At 43.4% G+C, this 16,952-nt stretch overlaps 1 protein-coding gene across 7 annotated transcripts in view; it reads left to right on the forward strand.

Moving 5' to 3' along the window:
• The window catches only part of LOC135495379 (solute carrier family 12 member 6-like), a 36,384-nt gene extending 19,852 nt beyond the window's left edge, over positions 1-16,532 (forward strand). For 6 of the 7 annotated variants that reach the window (XM_064783926.1, XM_064783927.1, XM_064783922.1 and 3 more), the window contains 22 exons: positions 1,101-1,165; positions 1,383-1,502; positions 1,714-1,860; positions 2,224-2,409; positions 2,546-2,775; positions 2,978-3,186; positions 3,461-3,601; positions 3,799-3,897; positions 4,177-4,234; positions 6,373-6,491; positions 6,733-6,907; positions 7,093-7,191; positions 7,477-7,596; positions 7,766-7,959; positions 8,224-8,392; positions 8,700-8,806; positions 8,972-9,088; positions 10,671-10,954; positions 11,292-11,324; positions 11,896-12,101; positions 12,313-12,446; positions 12,573-16,532. In XM_064783926.1, the coding sequence (XP_064639996.1) occupies positions 1,101-1,165; positions 1,383-1,502; positions 1,714-1,860; positions 2,224-2,409; positions 2,546-2,775; positions 2,978-3,186; positions 3,461-3,601; positions 3,799-3,897; positions 4,177-4,234; positions 6,373-6,491; positions 6,733-6,907; positions 7,093-7,191; positions 7,477-7,596; positions 7,766-7,959; positions 8,224-8,392; positions 8,700-8,806; positions 8,972-9,088; positions 10,671-10,954; positions 11,292-11,324; positions 11,896-12,101; positions 12,313-12,446; positions 12,573-12,664 (3,104 nt within the window). In that variant the 3' untranslated portion in view covers positions 12,665-16,532. The remainder of the gene's footprint in view (positions 1-1,100; positions 1,166-1,382; positions 1,503-1,713; positions 1,861-2,223; positions 2,410-2,545; positions 2,776-2,977; positions 3,187-3,460; positions 3,602-3,798; positions 3,898-4,176; positions 4,235-6,372; positions 6,492-6,732; positions 6,908-7,092; positions 7,192-7,476; positions 7,597-7,765; positions 7,960-8,223; positions 8,393-8,699; positions 8,807-8,971; positions 9,089-10,670; positions 10,955-11,291; positions 11,325-11,895; positions 12,102-12,312; positions 12,447-12,572) is intronic. The other variant, XM_064783925.1, reaches the window with a different exon arrangement.
• Positions 16,533-16,952: the final 420 nt, after the last annotated feature.

Consider the following 16,952-nt stretch of genomic DNA (forward strand, 5'->3'; position numbering starts at 1 on the left):
TGTGTTATGACAGGACCTGGACTCACTGGCTGGTCTTTGGCCCATCCTCACTGTGTTATGACAGGACCTGGACTCACTGACTGGGCTTTGGCCCACCCTCACTGTGTTATGACAGGACCTGGACTCACTGACTGGGCTTTGGCCCACCCTCACTGTGTTATGACATGACATGGACTGGGGATTCCCTTCAAGCAAATCATTTAGAATGCCTTGTTCCTTCTCCTATAATATGGGTGAGGGCAAGGTCTGTCTTTGTCACCATGACCCATTCCAATCCATTGTGTACTCATAAGTAGGGTTTCTGTAGCCAGCCAGGCACGACACTCACAACAATACCAGACAATTGTCATGTGAATAATGTTTTGCTAGGTGACTAATGAGATCAGCTTAGATCTTCTCCCAAACGGTTTCATATGATATTCACTGACCAATAGCTGTTGAGCTGTCACTCCACTGTATTGATTGGAACCATGACACCTTTAAAACCCTTCGCCTTGGTATTTGGTTGCCAACACGAGTGACATGAGTGATATGTTTGATCTCACTTTCTTCATATACAAACTCCAATCAAAGTATATCTCCATCATTTTCTGCTTGAGATCATAATTTCAATTCTTGGGGGGAATATTATTCTAATTGAATCCTTCATGTAGCTTGGTAATGTCTGGGCTTATAGTACAAGTACATGTAGGAAACATGTCATGCTTGGAATAGGTGCCTGGCCATACAAGCATTCAATCACTGCCTCCAACTCAACTTGATCAGTGTGTCAATTCCTTGCTCAAGAGTGTCATCTTCATCTCCATTCATAGCACATTGTGGCAGAGAGTGCTATGCCACACTGTGGCCACATCAGAATATCGACTACGAAGATACATATCAGCCAATGGTTATAAAACATGACACTCTGGGTGCAGTACTTGCTTTCTCTATCCATCATATATTGTACATTTGGTCATTTGTTCCTGATATGATTTTAAAAACTGCTGTTAAGAGTTACTGAATTTTTGGTTCATGAAGTCTACATGATAGCAGCTTTTCTTTGAGCATCTTCAAGATTGCCCCACTAATCTAATATCGCTTGTATTCTGTCTTCATAGGAGATGACAAACCCAAGGAGAACCAGCCTCTCACGAGTGATGAGTCCAACCATGATCTCTATGCGGTAAGTTCAACCCCCCTGCCCTCTCAACCACTTGAATGAACTGACATCAGTCTTCCTGAGCCAACTGTCTCCTTACAAGGTCCTTGTGGGCTTGTAGCTCGAGGCCAGGAGTAGTTCATATGGCAAGAAGATGCGGCAAGCAGAAGCTGTACGTAACCAGGTGCCAACCCGTGAACAACCATAAAGCTTTAGTTGTTGACTTATCTCCTTGTTACAGGATGAATACCACAATCGGCCGCGGGTCGGGGCGATTCTACGAGGGTTCATCGACTACCAGCCAGGTGATGTTCCTCTCACGACGACCGAGGAGGAAAACAAAGAGGCAACAAAAGTCAAAGTGAGTGAGCTTTGAGGTTGATAAAGTAAGACAGTTTATGATTGCATGTCACTTGCTTGTGGGACACACAAAAGTCAAAGTGAGTGAGCTTTGAGGTTGATAAAGTAAGACAGTTTTTGATTGCATGTCACTTGCTTGTGGGACACTTTACGATGCTTGGGATCATTCCTCGATCATCCACGATTAGTCTAATCATATCTTTCTGTTGCAGGGTGCAAAACTGGGTACACTTCTTGGTGTCTACCTGCCGACCATCCAGAATATCTTTGGTGTCATTCTCTTCATCCGTCTGACTTGGGTCGTTGGTGCAGCCGGAACTATGGAATCCTTCTTCATCGTACTCATATGCTGCTGTACAGTAAGTGGAGAGAAATCTGCAGCCAGATCTCAGTTAAGACATGCCTCAGGAACTCATCACTTCCCTCTCAACAATGAAATAGACGACTAGGCCATTCTCAGATAACACTCTAATTGATATTTCATTACATGGGATTGTTGTTCCCCCTGTGTGGATTGATATTTCATTACATGGGATTGTTGTTCCCCCTGTGTGGAATCATCGTGCTAATCAGTATTGTCTCTCCCAGATCAAGGTTCAGTGCTGATGACATTTTCATGTGTCTCCTGGCAGTGGTTTCTCATCATCTAGCAAATTCCAGACAAAGATGACAAAAAATTGAATTAGCTGATATGTGGTTTATACTCTTTTCTGATCTTGCAGACTATGCTGACTGCTATCTCAATGAGTGCTATAGCCACGAATGGTGTTGTACCAGGCGGAGGGTCCTACTTTATGATATCTCGCTCACTAGGCCCCGAGTTTGGTGGGGCCGTCGGGATGCTCTTCTATCTGGGCACAAGTTTTGCAGCTGCTATGTACATCATTGGAGCCGTGGAGATATTACTGGTGAGTACTCATGCTCCAATTGTAACTAGAAGTGACTGAGACAGATGACTCACAGTTGTGCTCACACTTGCATGAGTCTCATCTGACAGCCAGTACTCCTCCACAGTTGATGATATACAAACCTTGCCTATTTCAGATGTACATGGCCCCACAGATCTCCATATTTGGTGACGTGACTGTGCCGATGAACGCATTCAACAATTTCCGTGTTTACGGCTCAGTGCTGCTGCTATTGCTCTTCTTCTGCGTCTTTCTTGGTGTGGGCTTTGTCAGCAAGGTGGCGATAGTGTCTCTCTCATGTGTCATCCTCACCATCTTATCCGTGTATGTGGGAATCTTCGTGTCTAATTCTGACACGAGTATACGGTGAGCATTCAACACTTGTTTTATCTACACCATTCTTGTGGACCCCCAAGGCTTTCACTCCTATCCATTGCAGGAGAGAAAAAACACTCCAAGTTTTGGTGATTTCACTAAGAAAATGCTACAGTTGAACAAAATGCTATATTTGTGTGGTAGCCAGCAGTGTTAACCACTTCTCGTAGTCTAATGCTGCATTTCCTTACAGCGTGTGTATGCTTGGAGACCGCCTCCTGACAGAAGCCTCAATCACCGTGAACGGGACGCGCATGTGTACAGGGAATGACACGGGACCAATCTTCGCAAACTTCTGCCCCGTCAACGAGAATGGGTCATTTGGTTGTGATCCTTACTTCCTTGAACACGATGTGAAAGATATCCCTGGAATCCCTGGACTTGGAGGAGGTGTCTTTGTGGGTAAGCAACAAGAGTTGGATCCCCACCAAGTGGTTCAGATGTACGTGCCGTGGGTTGGTAAGCAACAAGAGTTGGATCCCCACCAAGTGGTTCAGATGTACGTGCCGTGGATCATATGAAGCTTCATGTGTATTCCTATCGTGCTTTCATGACTGTTGTGGGTTGTTATCTTGTTAACACCAGAAGTTATCACGACCAACTGACTTCTGTAGACTTCTGTATCTCAAAGAACTTGGGCTGATGATTTGATAAAGTTTCTTGCATTGTGCTTCAGATAATGGCATGAACAAGTACACACAAGCTGGTGACATTCCTGGGGAGGACGTGGTGGGAGACCGATCACGAGGAGAAGTGGTGGCAGACATCGCCACTTCTTTTACAGTTCTGTTGGCTATCTTCTTCCCTTCATGTACAGGTAAGTACTCCACTTTGAATGAATGCAGGACTGTTGGTAGCTCATAGGCTTTCAGACACAAAGCTGACTAGTTCTGATAGCTGGTTCAAACAGCCTTCTCTAGGTGTCTGGCATCAGAACAGGACGCTTAACCAAGGGAGCATCTTCTCCTGAGTAACATCAGGCTGTATATTTGATATATCTTGTCTTGTTGCCAGGTATCATGGCTGGATCTAACCGGTCTGGAGATCTCAAAGATGCTCAGAAGTCCATCCCAATTGGAACGATTGCTGCGATTCTTACCACTTCCTTTGTTTGTATCCTTTAGATGATGAGACATAAGTATAGTTGACAGTTAGTCATCGACATTGGAAAGTCACTTCACCGACACCTCTGGCCACTTGCACAAAACGTCAACTAATTTAAGACATTTGAATGAATTCTGGCCTCTTTCATGACATAGAGGATTTAAAGTGAAAACACAACTAAAGGAGCATCAACATGTTGGTGTATTTCACGGTGCATAAACCTCTCACGAATGTCATTTTGTCCTCGCCTTTGAACAGATATGTGGTTTTCCTTAGCATTCCTTTCAGATTTGTCATGTGTCTTGTTCTTTGGGGCAACAGTAGAGGGCGCCCTACTTCGAGACAAGTAAGTTATAGAACTCTAAATCAATTACTATTACTTTTTGGCTCACCGTAAGGGGAGTCTATATGATAGCGCTGTGTCCGTCGTCGTCGTCGTCGTCGTCGTCGTCGTCGTCGTCGTCGTCGTCGTCGTCGTCGTCGTATCCTAACAGTGGCACGTTTCTTAACTGCTAGGGCTATGAACTTGAAACTTTGTACACAGAATGCCCTAGGTCAGCTGACCTCTGACACTGATTTTCGGTCCGATCTGATTCTCTGTTTGGCCACCAGGGGGCCAAATGTCGATATCTAAAAAGTGTGATATCTCGCTTATTAGTGACTTGTTTTCGATAAAACTTTTGTTGTAGGTACTCATAGCAAATATACATTTTATATTATACGGGTTTTTAATTTGACCTTGTTTTCAAGGTCACAGAGGTCATATGGCGTAAATTGGCCATTAGAGTGTAAACTATGGCACGTTTCTTAACCACTAAAGCTATGAACTTGAAACTTGGTACATATAACCCCCTATATCACATAGCCTCTGGTGCTGAATTTTGGTTCGATCTGATTCCTAACTTTGCCACCAGGGGGCCAAAAGTGGAAATCTAAAAAGTGTGATATCTCGCTTATTAGTGATTTGTTTTTGATGAAATTTTTATGGTAGGTTTTCCTAGCAAGGGTATATCACATATCGTACGTGTTTTTGATTTGACCTACTTTTCAAGGTCACAGAGGTCAAATGGCGTAAATTTGCCATTTGAGTGTAACTGGGGCACGTTTCTTAACCAATAAAGCTATGAACTTGAAATTTGGTGCACCTGATTCCCTACATCATTTAACCTCAGACACCGAATTTCAGTCTGATCTGATTCTCGACTTGGCCACCAGGGGGCCAAAACTAAAAAAAGTAAAAAGTGCAATATCTCGCTGAATAGTGACTTGTTTTCAATTCTATTTTTATGGTAGGTACTCAGAGCAAGGATACATCACATATCCTACGGTTTTTGATTTGACCTTATTTTCAAGGTCACAGAGGTCAAATGGTGTGAATTGGCCGTTTGTGTGTAACTATGGCACGTTTCTTAACCACTAAAGCTATGAACTTTAAACCTAGTACACATGACTCCCTAGGTCAGATGACCTGTGACACTGATTTTCGGTCTGGTCTGATTCTTAACTGGGCCACCAGGGGGCCAAAACAAAAAATTTGAATAGTGCCATATCTCGCTTATTACTGATTAGTTTTTGGTAAAAATGTTATGGTAGATACTCTTAGCAAGGATACATCACATATGATACGGGTTTTTGATTTGATGTTCTTGTCAAGGTCGCAGAGGTCAAACGGCTTAAATTGGCCATTTTAGCGTTACTGTGGCACGTTTGTTAACCCCTAAGGCTATGAACTTGAGACTTTGTACAAAGGACCCTCTAGGTCAGCTGACCTCTGACCCTGAATTTCAGTCCGGTTTGATTCTCGACTTGGCCACCAGGGGGGCCAAAAGTGAAAACCTAGAAAGTGTGATATCTCGCTTATTAGTGATTCATTTTCAATAACATTTTGATGGTAGGTTCTCCTAGCAGGGATACATCACATATCATATGAGATTGGTCGTTTGAGTGTAACTATGGCACGTTTCTTAACCACTATAGCTGTGAACTTGAAATTTGGTGCACATGACTCCCTACGTCATGTCACCTTGGACACCGAATTTCGATCTGATCTGGTACTCAACTTGGCCACCAAGAGGCCAAAACTAAAATTGGTAAAAAGTGCAATATCTCGTTTATTAGTGACTTGTTTTTGATGATATTCTTATGGTTACCATAATGGTACTTACTCCAAGCAACGATACATCACATGTCATACCGACTTTGGTTTGACCTATATACTATACATGTACAATGTTTCTTAACCTGGATGAATTCCAAAGCACCAAATATCTATACGGTGAGCACAATGGCCCCTGGCCGTTTCATTAGTAATTGATTGCCTCCACTCATTACTATCGAAAGCTAAGTTAACTTGTGGTTGCAGTTTCAATCATATAGAAACTGGAATGAGCTCTAGGAGCAAGCCTTCCAGAGGCGAGTCTGGCAAAGACTGTTCATCATCATCATCATCATCATCAATGATGACGTGTCATTTTGTTTCTTCAGATTTGGAGAGAGTATCGGAGGAGGTCTAATCGTAGCGAACCTTGCCTGGCCCCACCCGTGGGTCATCTTGATTGGATCATTCCTCTCCACCGTGGGTGCTGGCTTACAGAGTCTTACTGGTAAGAGCAGTCTGAACACGGTCGCCTATTTGAACAGGTCTGCTGGCATCTTCTCAGCTTGGCTTCTTGCTGAAGGTATCGCTTGTGGAGGAGATGACATGAAACATGTGCTGATCCAATCTCACTTTTAACAATAAATTGTATCATAGAAATTTCTGTTACGAAGTGGAGTGATTCATTCAGTTGATATTTTAGAAGTTACACTAATTCCCAAATCTATTTTCGTATCCCACTCTTTCAGGTGCACCGAGATTATTGCAAGCAATAGCTAAAGACAATGTGCTTCCCTTCCTGCACCCATTCAGTGTGACCACCAAGAAGGGCGAACCCATTCGTGCCCTTTTGCTCACGGCTTGCATCACGGAATTGGGAATCCTGATTGCAAGTTTGGATTACGTTGCTCCAATCATTACCATGTAAGAATATGAGTGTGCGGTGTTTTCTTGATGGTGTTTACTCCGACAGCGTTTTAAAAACAAAGGTGGCTTTGTAATATGATTCCTTAAATCTGTGAAGATGACTCACCAGACATAAAATGAACTAATTTCCATGCAGGATTGATGAAGTGCAGGAATCATGGCAATGTCCCTTTGTGCTTCAGGTTCTTCCTGATGTGTTACGGGTTTGTAAACCTTGCGTGTGCCCTGCAGACGTTATTGAAGAGCCCTGCGTGGAGACCTAGGTTCAGGTTCTATCACTGGTGAGTGGAAAGAGGTTGTTTTGGGTGGTGGAGCCCTTGGTACCGGAGAGCTCATCAGTGCTATTCATCCAAACTGGGTACCATCTTGGTTTTTGATAGAGCCTGGTAGAAACTTGATACAGGGAGATTGACACAGCATTGCCTTTCTACCAGGCAACCAACAGCATGGCTGCATGTGGTCACGGCTGGTGTTGGACTCTATATGTGTATCTCTCTAGGTGACCTGGTGCAGGTGACATCACTGTGCATGATCTCTAATGCATAAGCCCTTTACTCATGTTTCAGGACCCTGTCTCTCATTGGCCTTGGCTTGTGTATTGCCCTGATGTTTATCTCGAGTTGGTACTATGCATTAGCTGCCCTCGTCCTCGCTCTCTGTATATACAAATACATTGAATATAAAGGGTAAGTCCAAACACTTGTCACCACTTCAAAACTGCATCAACCTTTTAGTTCAGCTGCACACATGGAATTTAGTCTACTCTGAAATGAAAGTGAACAAGAGCATGAAATTCTCATCTCGCGAACTTCACTGAATGACCATTTTGTGACATGTTTAGCCGTTAACTTTCAGAGCTGAGCAGGAGTGGGGAGATGGGATCCGTGGCCTGGCCATGTCTGCAGCCAGGTACGCCCTGCTACAGCTGGAAGAAGGCCCGCCTCACACCAAGAACTGGAGACCACAGATGTTAGTGCTCGCTAAACTCACTGACGATTTGCAACCGAAACATAAAAATATGTTGGCATTTGCTTCCCAGTTGAAAGCAGGTTAGTATTTGGATTGGGTTGTTGCTTTTTACCTCAAGAATCAGCTACGACTGCTTTTTGAGATGCACACCAGGCAGTCAGTCTCAGTAAGAAAGTCAACCAAGACCAAGAGAGTTTTACCTCAGGGCCCAAGAGCTTCATTAGGGACAAAGAAGGTGTGAAGCACATGAGGTGGAGTCTGGTCTCCAGATTCTCCTACTCTGTGAAGGTGCTAGTGCCCACTGTCTAGACGATACATCATCACATAATATTTTCTCGTTTCAGGCAAAGGTCTCATCTTAGTCTCGTCAATTCTGAAAGGCAATATCCACGAGAAAAAGGCAGACGCCGAAGCTGCCAAGGTGTCCATGATGTTGGCCATGAGCGCGGCCAAGGTGAAAGGCTTTGCTGACATCCTCGTGGCAGAGGACACCATACAGGGAATGAGCAATATGTAAGTCAAGCACCGAGAAAGTAGAACTTTGGCCCACCTGTAATGAGTGGCTTAATCAACCCCTCTCAGGAGGGCAGTGTCGGCCTTGATCAAGCAGTTCAGTTGGAGCTGCTGTGTTTTACCCAGCACCAGGTCAGACAGTTCTGAAGACAACGTATTCACATTGAGATTGGTTCGGTTGCTCTGAGCACCGTCGCATTCCTGAGTTAGACATTGCATGTGAGCACGAGGAGAAACGATCTGTCAGAACTTCTATTCTCTGCTCCATTTGTCCATCACTTGTTTAAACCTACCTTTCCACTTTCAGAATTCAAGCTGCTGGTCTTGGTGGCCTCAAGCACAATACTGTGATGGTTAGTTGGCCATTTGGCTGGAGACATAGTGCAGACATGGGCGATATCAATCATTTTGTGGGTAAGCATCATTCTCTCCCAACCGAAATCTGTTGCTATGATTGGGTGTTGCCTTGGATGTGTTCAGCCACCTTCATCATTGACCTGTATTCCTTGTTGTGACTTTCTCATCAGTATCATTGAAAATCAAATTGTTCAATTGATCAACTTTTCTTCCTGTTTTCAGAAACAATACGGGTGACAAGTTCCAACCAGCTCGCGTTGCTGGTCACGAAAGGTATCGACATGTTCCCAGAAAACACTGAGCGCATCAGTGGTACTATTGATGTCTGGTGGATTGTCCGTATCCTTTGCACAACAAGTTGATGGGGCAATGTTGCCTCGGGGCTGCTAGTTATGTGGGCAGACGGGGCAATGTTGCCTCGGGGCTGCTAGTTATGTGGGCAGACGGGGCAATGTTGCCTCGGGGCTGCTAGTTATGTTGGCAGATGGGGCAATGTTGCCTCGGGGCTGCTAGTTATGTGGGCAGATGGGGCAATGTTGCCTCGGGGCTGCTAGTTGATGGGGCAATGTTGCCTCGGGGCTGCTAGTTGATGGGGCAATGTTGCCTCGGGGCTGCTAGTTGATGGGGCAATGTTGCCTCGGGGCTGCTAGTTATGTGGGCAGACGGGGCAATGTTGCCTCGGGGCTGCTAGTTATGTGGGCAGACGGGGCAATGTTGCCTCGGGGCTGCTAGTTATGTTGGCAGATGGGGCAATGTTGCCTCGGGGCTGCTAGTTATGTGGGCAGATGGGGCAATGTTGCCTCGGGGCTGCTAGTTGATGGGGCAATGTTGCCTCGGGGCTGCTAGTTGATGGGGCAATGTTGCCTCGGGGCTGCTAGTTGATGGGGCAATGTTGCCTCGGGGCTGCTAGTTATGTGGGCAGATGGGGCAATGTTGCCTCGGGGCTGCTAGTTATGTGGGCAGATGGGGCAATGTTGCCTCGGGGCTGCTAGTTATGTGGGCAGATGGGGCAATGTTGCCTCGGGGCTGCTAGCTATGTGGGCAGACCTGTGTTTTTCTGTTCAAAGCTCTTTTTGAAATGACACCGGTCAATTGGTGAGTTGTGTATGGATCAGGCTGCGGTAATGTGACTGGCCTAATCGAATGGTCATGTTGCTGCGAGGGGATGTGACTGGCCTAATCGAATGGTCATGTTGCTGCGAGGGGATGTGACTGGCCCAATCGAATGGCCATGTTGCTGTGGGGATGTGACTGGCCTCATCGAATGGTCATGTTGCTGCGAGGGGATGTGACTGGCCTAATCGAATGGTCATGTTGCTGCGAGGGGATGTGACTGGCCTAATCGAATGGTCATGTTGCTGCGAGGGGAAGTGACTGGCCTAATCGAATGGTCATGTTGCTGCGAGGGGATGTGACTGGCCTAATCGAATGGTCATGTTGCTGCGGGGGATGTGACTGGCCTAATCGAATGGTCATGCTGCGGCGGGGGATGCGACTGGCCTAATCGAATGGTCATGTTGCTGTGGGGGATGTGACTGGCCTAATCGAATGGTCATGTTGCTGTGGGAGATGTGACTGGCCTAATCGAATGGTCATGTTGCGGCGGGGGATGTGACTGGCCTAATCGAATGGTCATGTTGCTGCGAGGGGATGTGACTGGCCTAATCGAATGGTCATGTTGCGGCGGGGGATGTGACTGGCCTAATCGAATGGTCATGTTGCTGCGGGGGATGTGACTGGCCTAATCGAATGGTCATGTTGCTGCGGGGGGATGTGACTGGCCTAATCGAATGGTCATGTTGCGGCGGGGGATGTGACTGGCCTAATCGAATGGTCATGTTGCTTCCACCCACCCGGTCAAGATCATTGCCTGGCTGATTAATGAAATAAAGTCTAATGAACTCCTTAACGAGCCTCTCAGATGATGGTGGGCTGCTAATGCTGCTGCCATTCTTACTCCGCAAACACAAGGTGTGGAGGAACTGCAAGATGAGGATCTTCACCGTGGCCCAGATGGAAGACAACAGCATCCAGATGGAGAAAGATTTACAGATGTTTCTGTATCAGCTGAGGTTGGATGCTGAAGTGGCTGTAGTCGAGATGACCGATAGCGATATCTCTGCTTACACGTACGAGCGGACGTTAATGATGGAACAGAGAACGGCCATGTTGAGGGAGATGAAACTCCCCAAGAAGGAGATGGAGGTAGTATTTCCTCATAGTAACTTGTAGTTTATTGCCGTAGCATGTCATAGCATTCTCATTCATGACCTTATTGATATCTTGGTTCTGTGATTCCCGAGAGAAGTCATCAGCTGCTAGGCACGCCCAGGCTACAACTATTTAGCATGTGACAACCTGCACATCTTGTTGGTTGTTTCGATGTGCCGTCAACACAGCCCAGTCACCTTGGCAAGTGGTCAGAAGGACGCGAAGGAATGTACTCTTTGACTATCATGTTGTTGAAATGCTGGTATCCAGTCCTAAATGGTAACAAGTCACCCTCAGTTGTCAAGGATTTATCAAAGATTTTCTTTCTTAGGTTCAACGCAAATGGGGGAGAAACTTACCAAGGGTTTGTTTATGAACTTGATTGAAGCATTTGAGAGAGTTCTCAAATCCCCTGTTCCTGATCAGTCTGCCTAAGCTCTCCTCTTCAGCTAATCATTCATTCTAGATAACCTGTTCTGATTGAAAGATGTCTCTTTGGCCCTGCACTATCCCAACCTTTCTTTCCTCCCAATCACCAACGACCACTTCAACCAACTTGATCTTTACCATCCATTTCCAATCATCCCTCCTATTCCCATCCCGAGTTTGTTCTCCCAAAGCTGTATCTTAAGGCATTGAGTGTTTGGGGTGAACACAAACATTACAAAGCCAACTGTACTTGATAAGAAAGAGTTCTATGAGTAGCAGTATCAGGATGCTATGACCCCCCCATTCTGGTTCTGGTGTTTAAATCAGCTACTGTCATCTGTAGACAACTGGCTTTCAGCCTTGAAAAACTAAACCGGACAGAGAAACATTGGTGCAGACAAACATTATGACTTGTACTCCACCGCCCTGACCAGTGTTTGGTGTGCACTGCATTGAGAATAGAGATGCCCCATTGAGATGTTGAACTGTGCGTGCTCCTTTTCCAGCTCCAACCCCAGAACATTCTAGACCAGTGCCACACACCTGGCACCTCAGCACAGAGCATCAAGATCAACCTGCAGTCAGTTCCTGAGGAGGAGAAGAAGGATGAGGCAGCAGAGTCACTCTCCCCCATGAAACCAGAAGAAGCCAATCAGTTCACATTCACGCCTGGTGCTTCCAAACTGAGGAAGGAGTTCCTCAATCTCCAACCGTAAGTCTCATTGGTTAGCTGAGAATGAGTATGAAACCAATGTTTTATTTCACGTTGAAATCTAACGCTGAGAATTCATTGTTCTGTTCACATGCCTTGGAGTGTTATTGGGACTACCCAACCTTAGCTGAGGTTTGAGATTCAAGGTCTGAGACACAGAAGTGTTACGGTCTGACACCCGATGTCTCAATTTCTGTTTCTCTGTTTGCAGGGATGAGAAGAATGTGAAGCGTATGCACACGGCCGTCAAGCTTAATGAGAAGATCGTGGAGAGATCCCATGATGCTCAGCTTGTTGTCCTCAATCTGCCTGGACCGCCCAAGACGAAGAAGGGAGAACATAACTGTATCCTTTTATGAATATGACGTGATTTCTAGTCAAAACATCCTCATGTCAAATATTGAATAATTTGACCCAAATCCTTTCCACAAACCTAACAGTCTATGTGATTTCTCCTTAACCATTGCCAAGATATGGAGTTCTTGGAGGTTTTAACGGAGGGTCTTGACCGGTGTGTGATGGTACGCGGAGGAGGACGGGAGGTGATCACCATCTACTCGTAACGGCTCGGTGCCACCACTGAGAGATCGAGGCCAACAGCAATAACGTGGATGCAGCAGGTCCTTCTGAGGATCCACTTAGTCACAAGTCAGAGAAGACTGGACATTTTTGAAAATGACTCCATTTGCACAATTGATCAGAAGGAATTAGTGTCGTTTTTATTACAAGAAATAAAGTCAAATATAGATCATATTATTCCAATAGATTTCAGTGAAAAGTTAAATTGGTTCTCAGTATAGATTTTCAGTGGATTTTTCTCTGGTCAGTATGTTATGTAATAAATGACCTCAAAGCACACTAGTATACACACAACAACATTGACAGCCAACAGTTAGAAAAGGTCTTTTGAAATGTGACTAATCCCATATGAGTGAATGTTAATTACCTCTAATAACATGCATTGCTAGCAAAAGGGATTATGTGACTTGGTTTATAGCCTTTGCATGGATAATTCAGTGGATATGTTTGAACATCAATCAACAGATGAGGATACTTGGGCACCAAGGACCACGAGTACAAATGTCAATAGAAGAGTCTTGAATTCTTGGCACTTTTCATGTTGGAAGGTTTTGGTGCCAAATCAATTGGTCAAGTGGTATAAAGGTGATAGTTGTGTTAGGGAGACATATGTGTTGCCAATCTGAATCATGAGATTCCTGATAAGATCCATTATAGTCGGTGCACTCCTGTGCTCGCCTTGATGCCATTTTGTACGAAGTGTCCTCCAAGACTTGATTGTTGATGATTTAAAGGGGGCTTGTTATTCTCAGGGAAGTTTAACAAATCTAATGATTCGGATTGGTAAACCTTTGGTTTCAGAGGAACCCGTGTTCCTTCTTGCGTTCTCTTGTATTGAGAGTTACTGTTGATGATCATGTATGCTTACAATGAGACTTGTTCAATTGAAAAACAGATGAGTCCCCTCAAATACAGCTGTATCTGACAGGCTTGTGAAACGTCAGTCAATTGGCTAAAATCTTTTTCCCGGCGTTGATCAGCTCAGTGTTTGTCTGGTCTCCTTGGATGGATAAAGATTCATTGTGATACCGGTACGTAATTCATGGGATTTACCACACTCCACAAAGCTGGAAGGAATAGTTTGTGAAACAAATATAGTTTTGTAATGTTGTTAAATTTTTAGATGCTCAAGATGCTTTTAAAAACCATGCAGACCCCAAGCCCTTTAGCATGTTTAATTGCCTGTCATTTTAGGCTGCAATTCATGTCACACACATTATATCTAGTGACCCAAGGCCCCTGCCTGCTCCTTTCAGCTCTGTCCTGGATATTGGGTCTAATCTCCAGGTAAAAAATCCACAAGTCACAACTTCCTGAAGAATCTAACCCCAGGAAATTCTAGTCTATCTCTTCAATAATTTCATGTAAGTTCAAAAATAAAATTTCTAAAATTTCAAAAAATCAAAATTGCAAATATATGAAAATGTTTCAAAGATTCACTTATTCCAAAAATTTCATTTAGTGCAATTTTGGTAATTTTTGTAATTTTGATATTTTTGAATTTTGAGTAGAACATCTCCCAGTTAAGGTATGCTTCCATGCTCCACAATTGACGTAATGAAGATATTTTTTTACCATAATTATGGGCCGGGCCCAGCCTTGATGGACCTTAGTACAGTTACTGTGCTTACTCTATGTAATGCATAAAATGTATAAAACTACAAAAAGTGGTTGTGATATAGTTTGAACTTTTCTAGATTTATGCAGATTTGTAGTTAAGACCGTGTATATAAAGTTAAGATAGTTTGGTATTGTCTTCACATATGCCATGTTGTTTAAGGTTTATCTTCACATCAGGGTTTCACATCACCAGCTTTATGTGTGATATATGGCATGAAACCCAATCTGAAGTTTGGCCTTTCGTGTTGCCCTTTTTTACTTTGTTAGCTTTTATAGCTTCAATGTTTATAAAAAAAAAATGTTTAGTTTGTACCAGAGAATTTTTGGGGGGGGAATATATATCTGTTTCAAATTGAGATTATAGTTTTGATAGTGAGTGTGATGAGTTGTCTCCCATGACAATGAACCCACAATAAGGCACACGAGGCTCGCTAACATAAAGTGCCCCCGACAATTAGTCAGTTTACAGTATAGTTCTGTGCCATAGTATCAAATATGTAAAGAAATGAGTTTTTTATCATCCAGAAATCTTTTAGTTGCACGCTGTAAAATGTGAAACGATCACACTTGTTTCATTTGTCAGAGGGTCTTTAAGCCCTCCTGCTCACTTTTGGATGTGTTGTCACAACATACTGTCGACCTTTTTCCAGCACCAGAAATTCTCAAAAACCAAGGACTTCACCGTTTGCTTCATGTAAACTTATCATTTAAATGTATCTGTAAGAGTGCACTGTCATCATTTAGGGAGATTTGAAGTCTTCACACAGATGTGTACATATCAAATGGGCTTTTAACATGCCAATAACTTTTCACTGTGAACTGTTTGTCAGACTATTCATATTTGGCAGGAAACTCCAAAAAAGTGCATAACTTGGACGTGTGAGTCTTCAGTCACCTCTGTCCTCTAAGGTCTGACGAGTTCTCCCATATCAGGAGGTTGATTGGACTTTCTCTGCTTCCATACTCAGTAGACCAACCAAGTGATCAACAGAGTATTGCACCATATCTTTCACTGTAACTCACCAAACTACTGAATTCTAACTTATTATTTTGTGTACTCATAGAATGACCTGTCTGTCTTGACCATTATAATGCCTGTCGTTAAATGTCTGTTAGGGCAAATTTGGGTTGAATGTATATTGTGATCAAAACACATTGATCATTAAAAGGGGTCAAATTGATGGATTCCAGTTGACTAATAGGTAGCAGCACCTCAATAATTTGTAGATAATTTTGCCGTTCTAATTCTCTCCATTATTTCTGTATTCGTTCTATTGTTAGCAGTCTGACATGTTTAAAGAGGTCATTATTTCATCAATAAAAACCCAACAAGTATTACAACAAGAGGTGCATGTGGAAACTTTTTATGTTTATTTTGATACCGCTGTATATCGCGATCAGTTTGTGGTCTTCCATGTAGAAGTTTTGTGAGTTGTGATTTCAACAATCTTAAAGAATTGCACCGTGTGCTTGCTTATGTATAGAAATTAGAATGCTTCACACAATTCTGTGAATCTCCAAGATCCAAGAGTCTCACAACGTTTTTAAATATTTCAATCAATTGTCAGACGAAACTTCTGACGCTATACTGTCAAAATGTTTGATTAGCTTTACATGTATGATTTTCTTGTTAATCAAAATGTTTATCTTTGTAGTTTATAGTTTAAAAATGTTCTGAGATTCAAAATCTCAAAAGAAAATGTTAATTAGGGACCACTGCATGAATTAAAAAATAGAATTATAAATTGGGCCAAGTCCCTCCCCCATCACTACAATTCAAGCAGCCATTGTGTTCTTTGATTGAAAATGTGTATAAATTTGGCTGACTTTGGCATTGTCTTGGAATAGAGAAATGTTAAGATTTGTTTTGTTCATTGGTGTTTTCTGAAAACATTTCTCTGATATCAGTTGAGCTTTGAATCGTCACACTTGTTAAGAGTTTCCCCTTGAAGAGTAAGCCGGGTAAGTTGGGTGGTTTTTATTCAGTTCATCATTGATTCGACCTGAGGCCTGCCTCCACATGGTGATCAAGAGGAAATAATGTCTGAACAGTGACTTTAATTGAAACTATAGTTTGATACAGTGACAGTGTTTTCAAAACTATGCCAAAGATACATTTTCACAAAAATCATATTTCCTGGTTCACCCACCATGCTTGTGATGCATGTGTATTGCTGGCAGAGCCACCTAGTGGAATGCTTGGTTCTCTATTCGATGAAAATAAATAAAATTGTTTGCAAAAATATTCTTCCGTTATTTCTTTGATGAACTGACGTATAAAGTCTGAGCCCATTGAAGCTTGGTGTCACATTAGGTCAGCCCGACTAGATGGAGACCGTCTGAGCCTTCTTTGGTGACATAAATCAAGATTAGTAAATTACTGCATACCTAGATAACCAGTTACCATCTGTGAGAGATGGTTGTGAAAAGATCCAAGCCATCTGAAGACGGGACATGGCTGTCCTGTGATATACATGCGAAATGTTCGAGGCATTATAAAAATTGTGCCCGCTATGAAGGGCGGTATACCGAAATGTCGTCGAATTATGGGTGACGGCCGACGATTTGGACGTGATCCGCGGTGTCTAAATCAACAACACACGAGTATGATCTTAAAATAGATACTGACACGATAATGAACGGAATTCCACG

Source organism: Lineus longissimus, chromosome 11 (genome assembly GCF_910592395.1).
Source record: "Lineus longissimus chromosome 11, tnLinLong1.2, whole genome shotgun sequence".
In the NCBI taxonomy this organism is placed as follows: Eukaryota; Metazoa; Nemertea; class Pilidiophora; order Heteronemertea; family Lineidae; genus Lineus; species Lineus longissimus.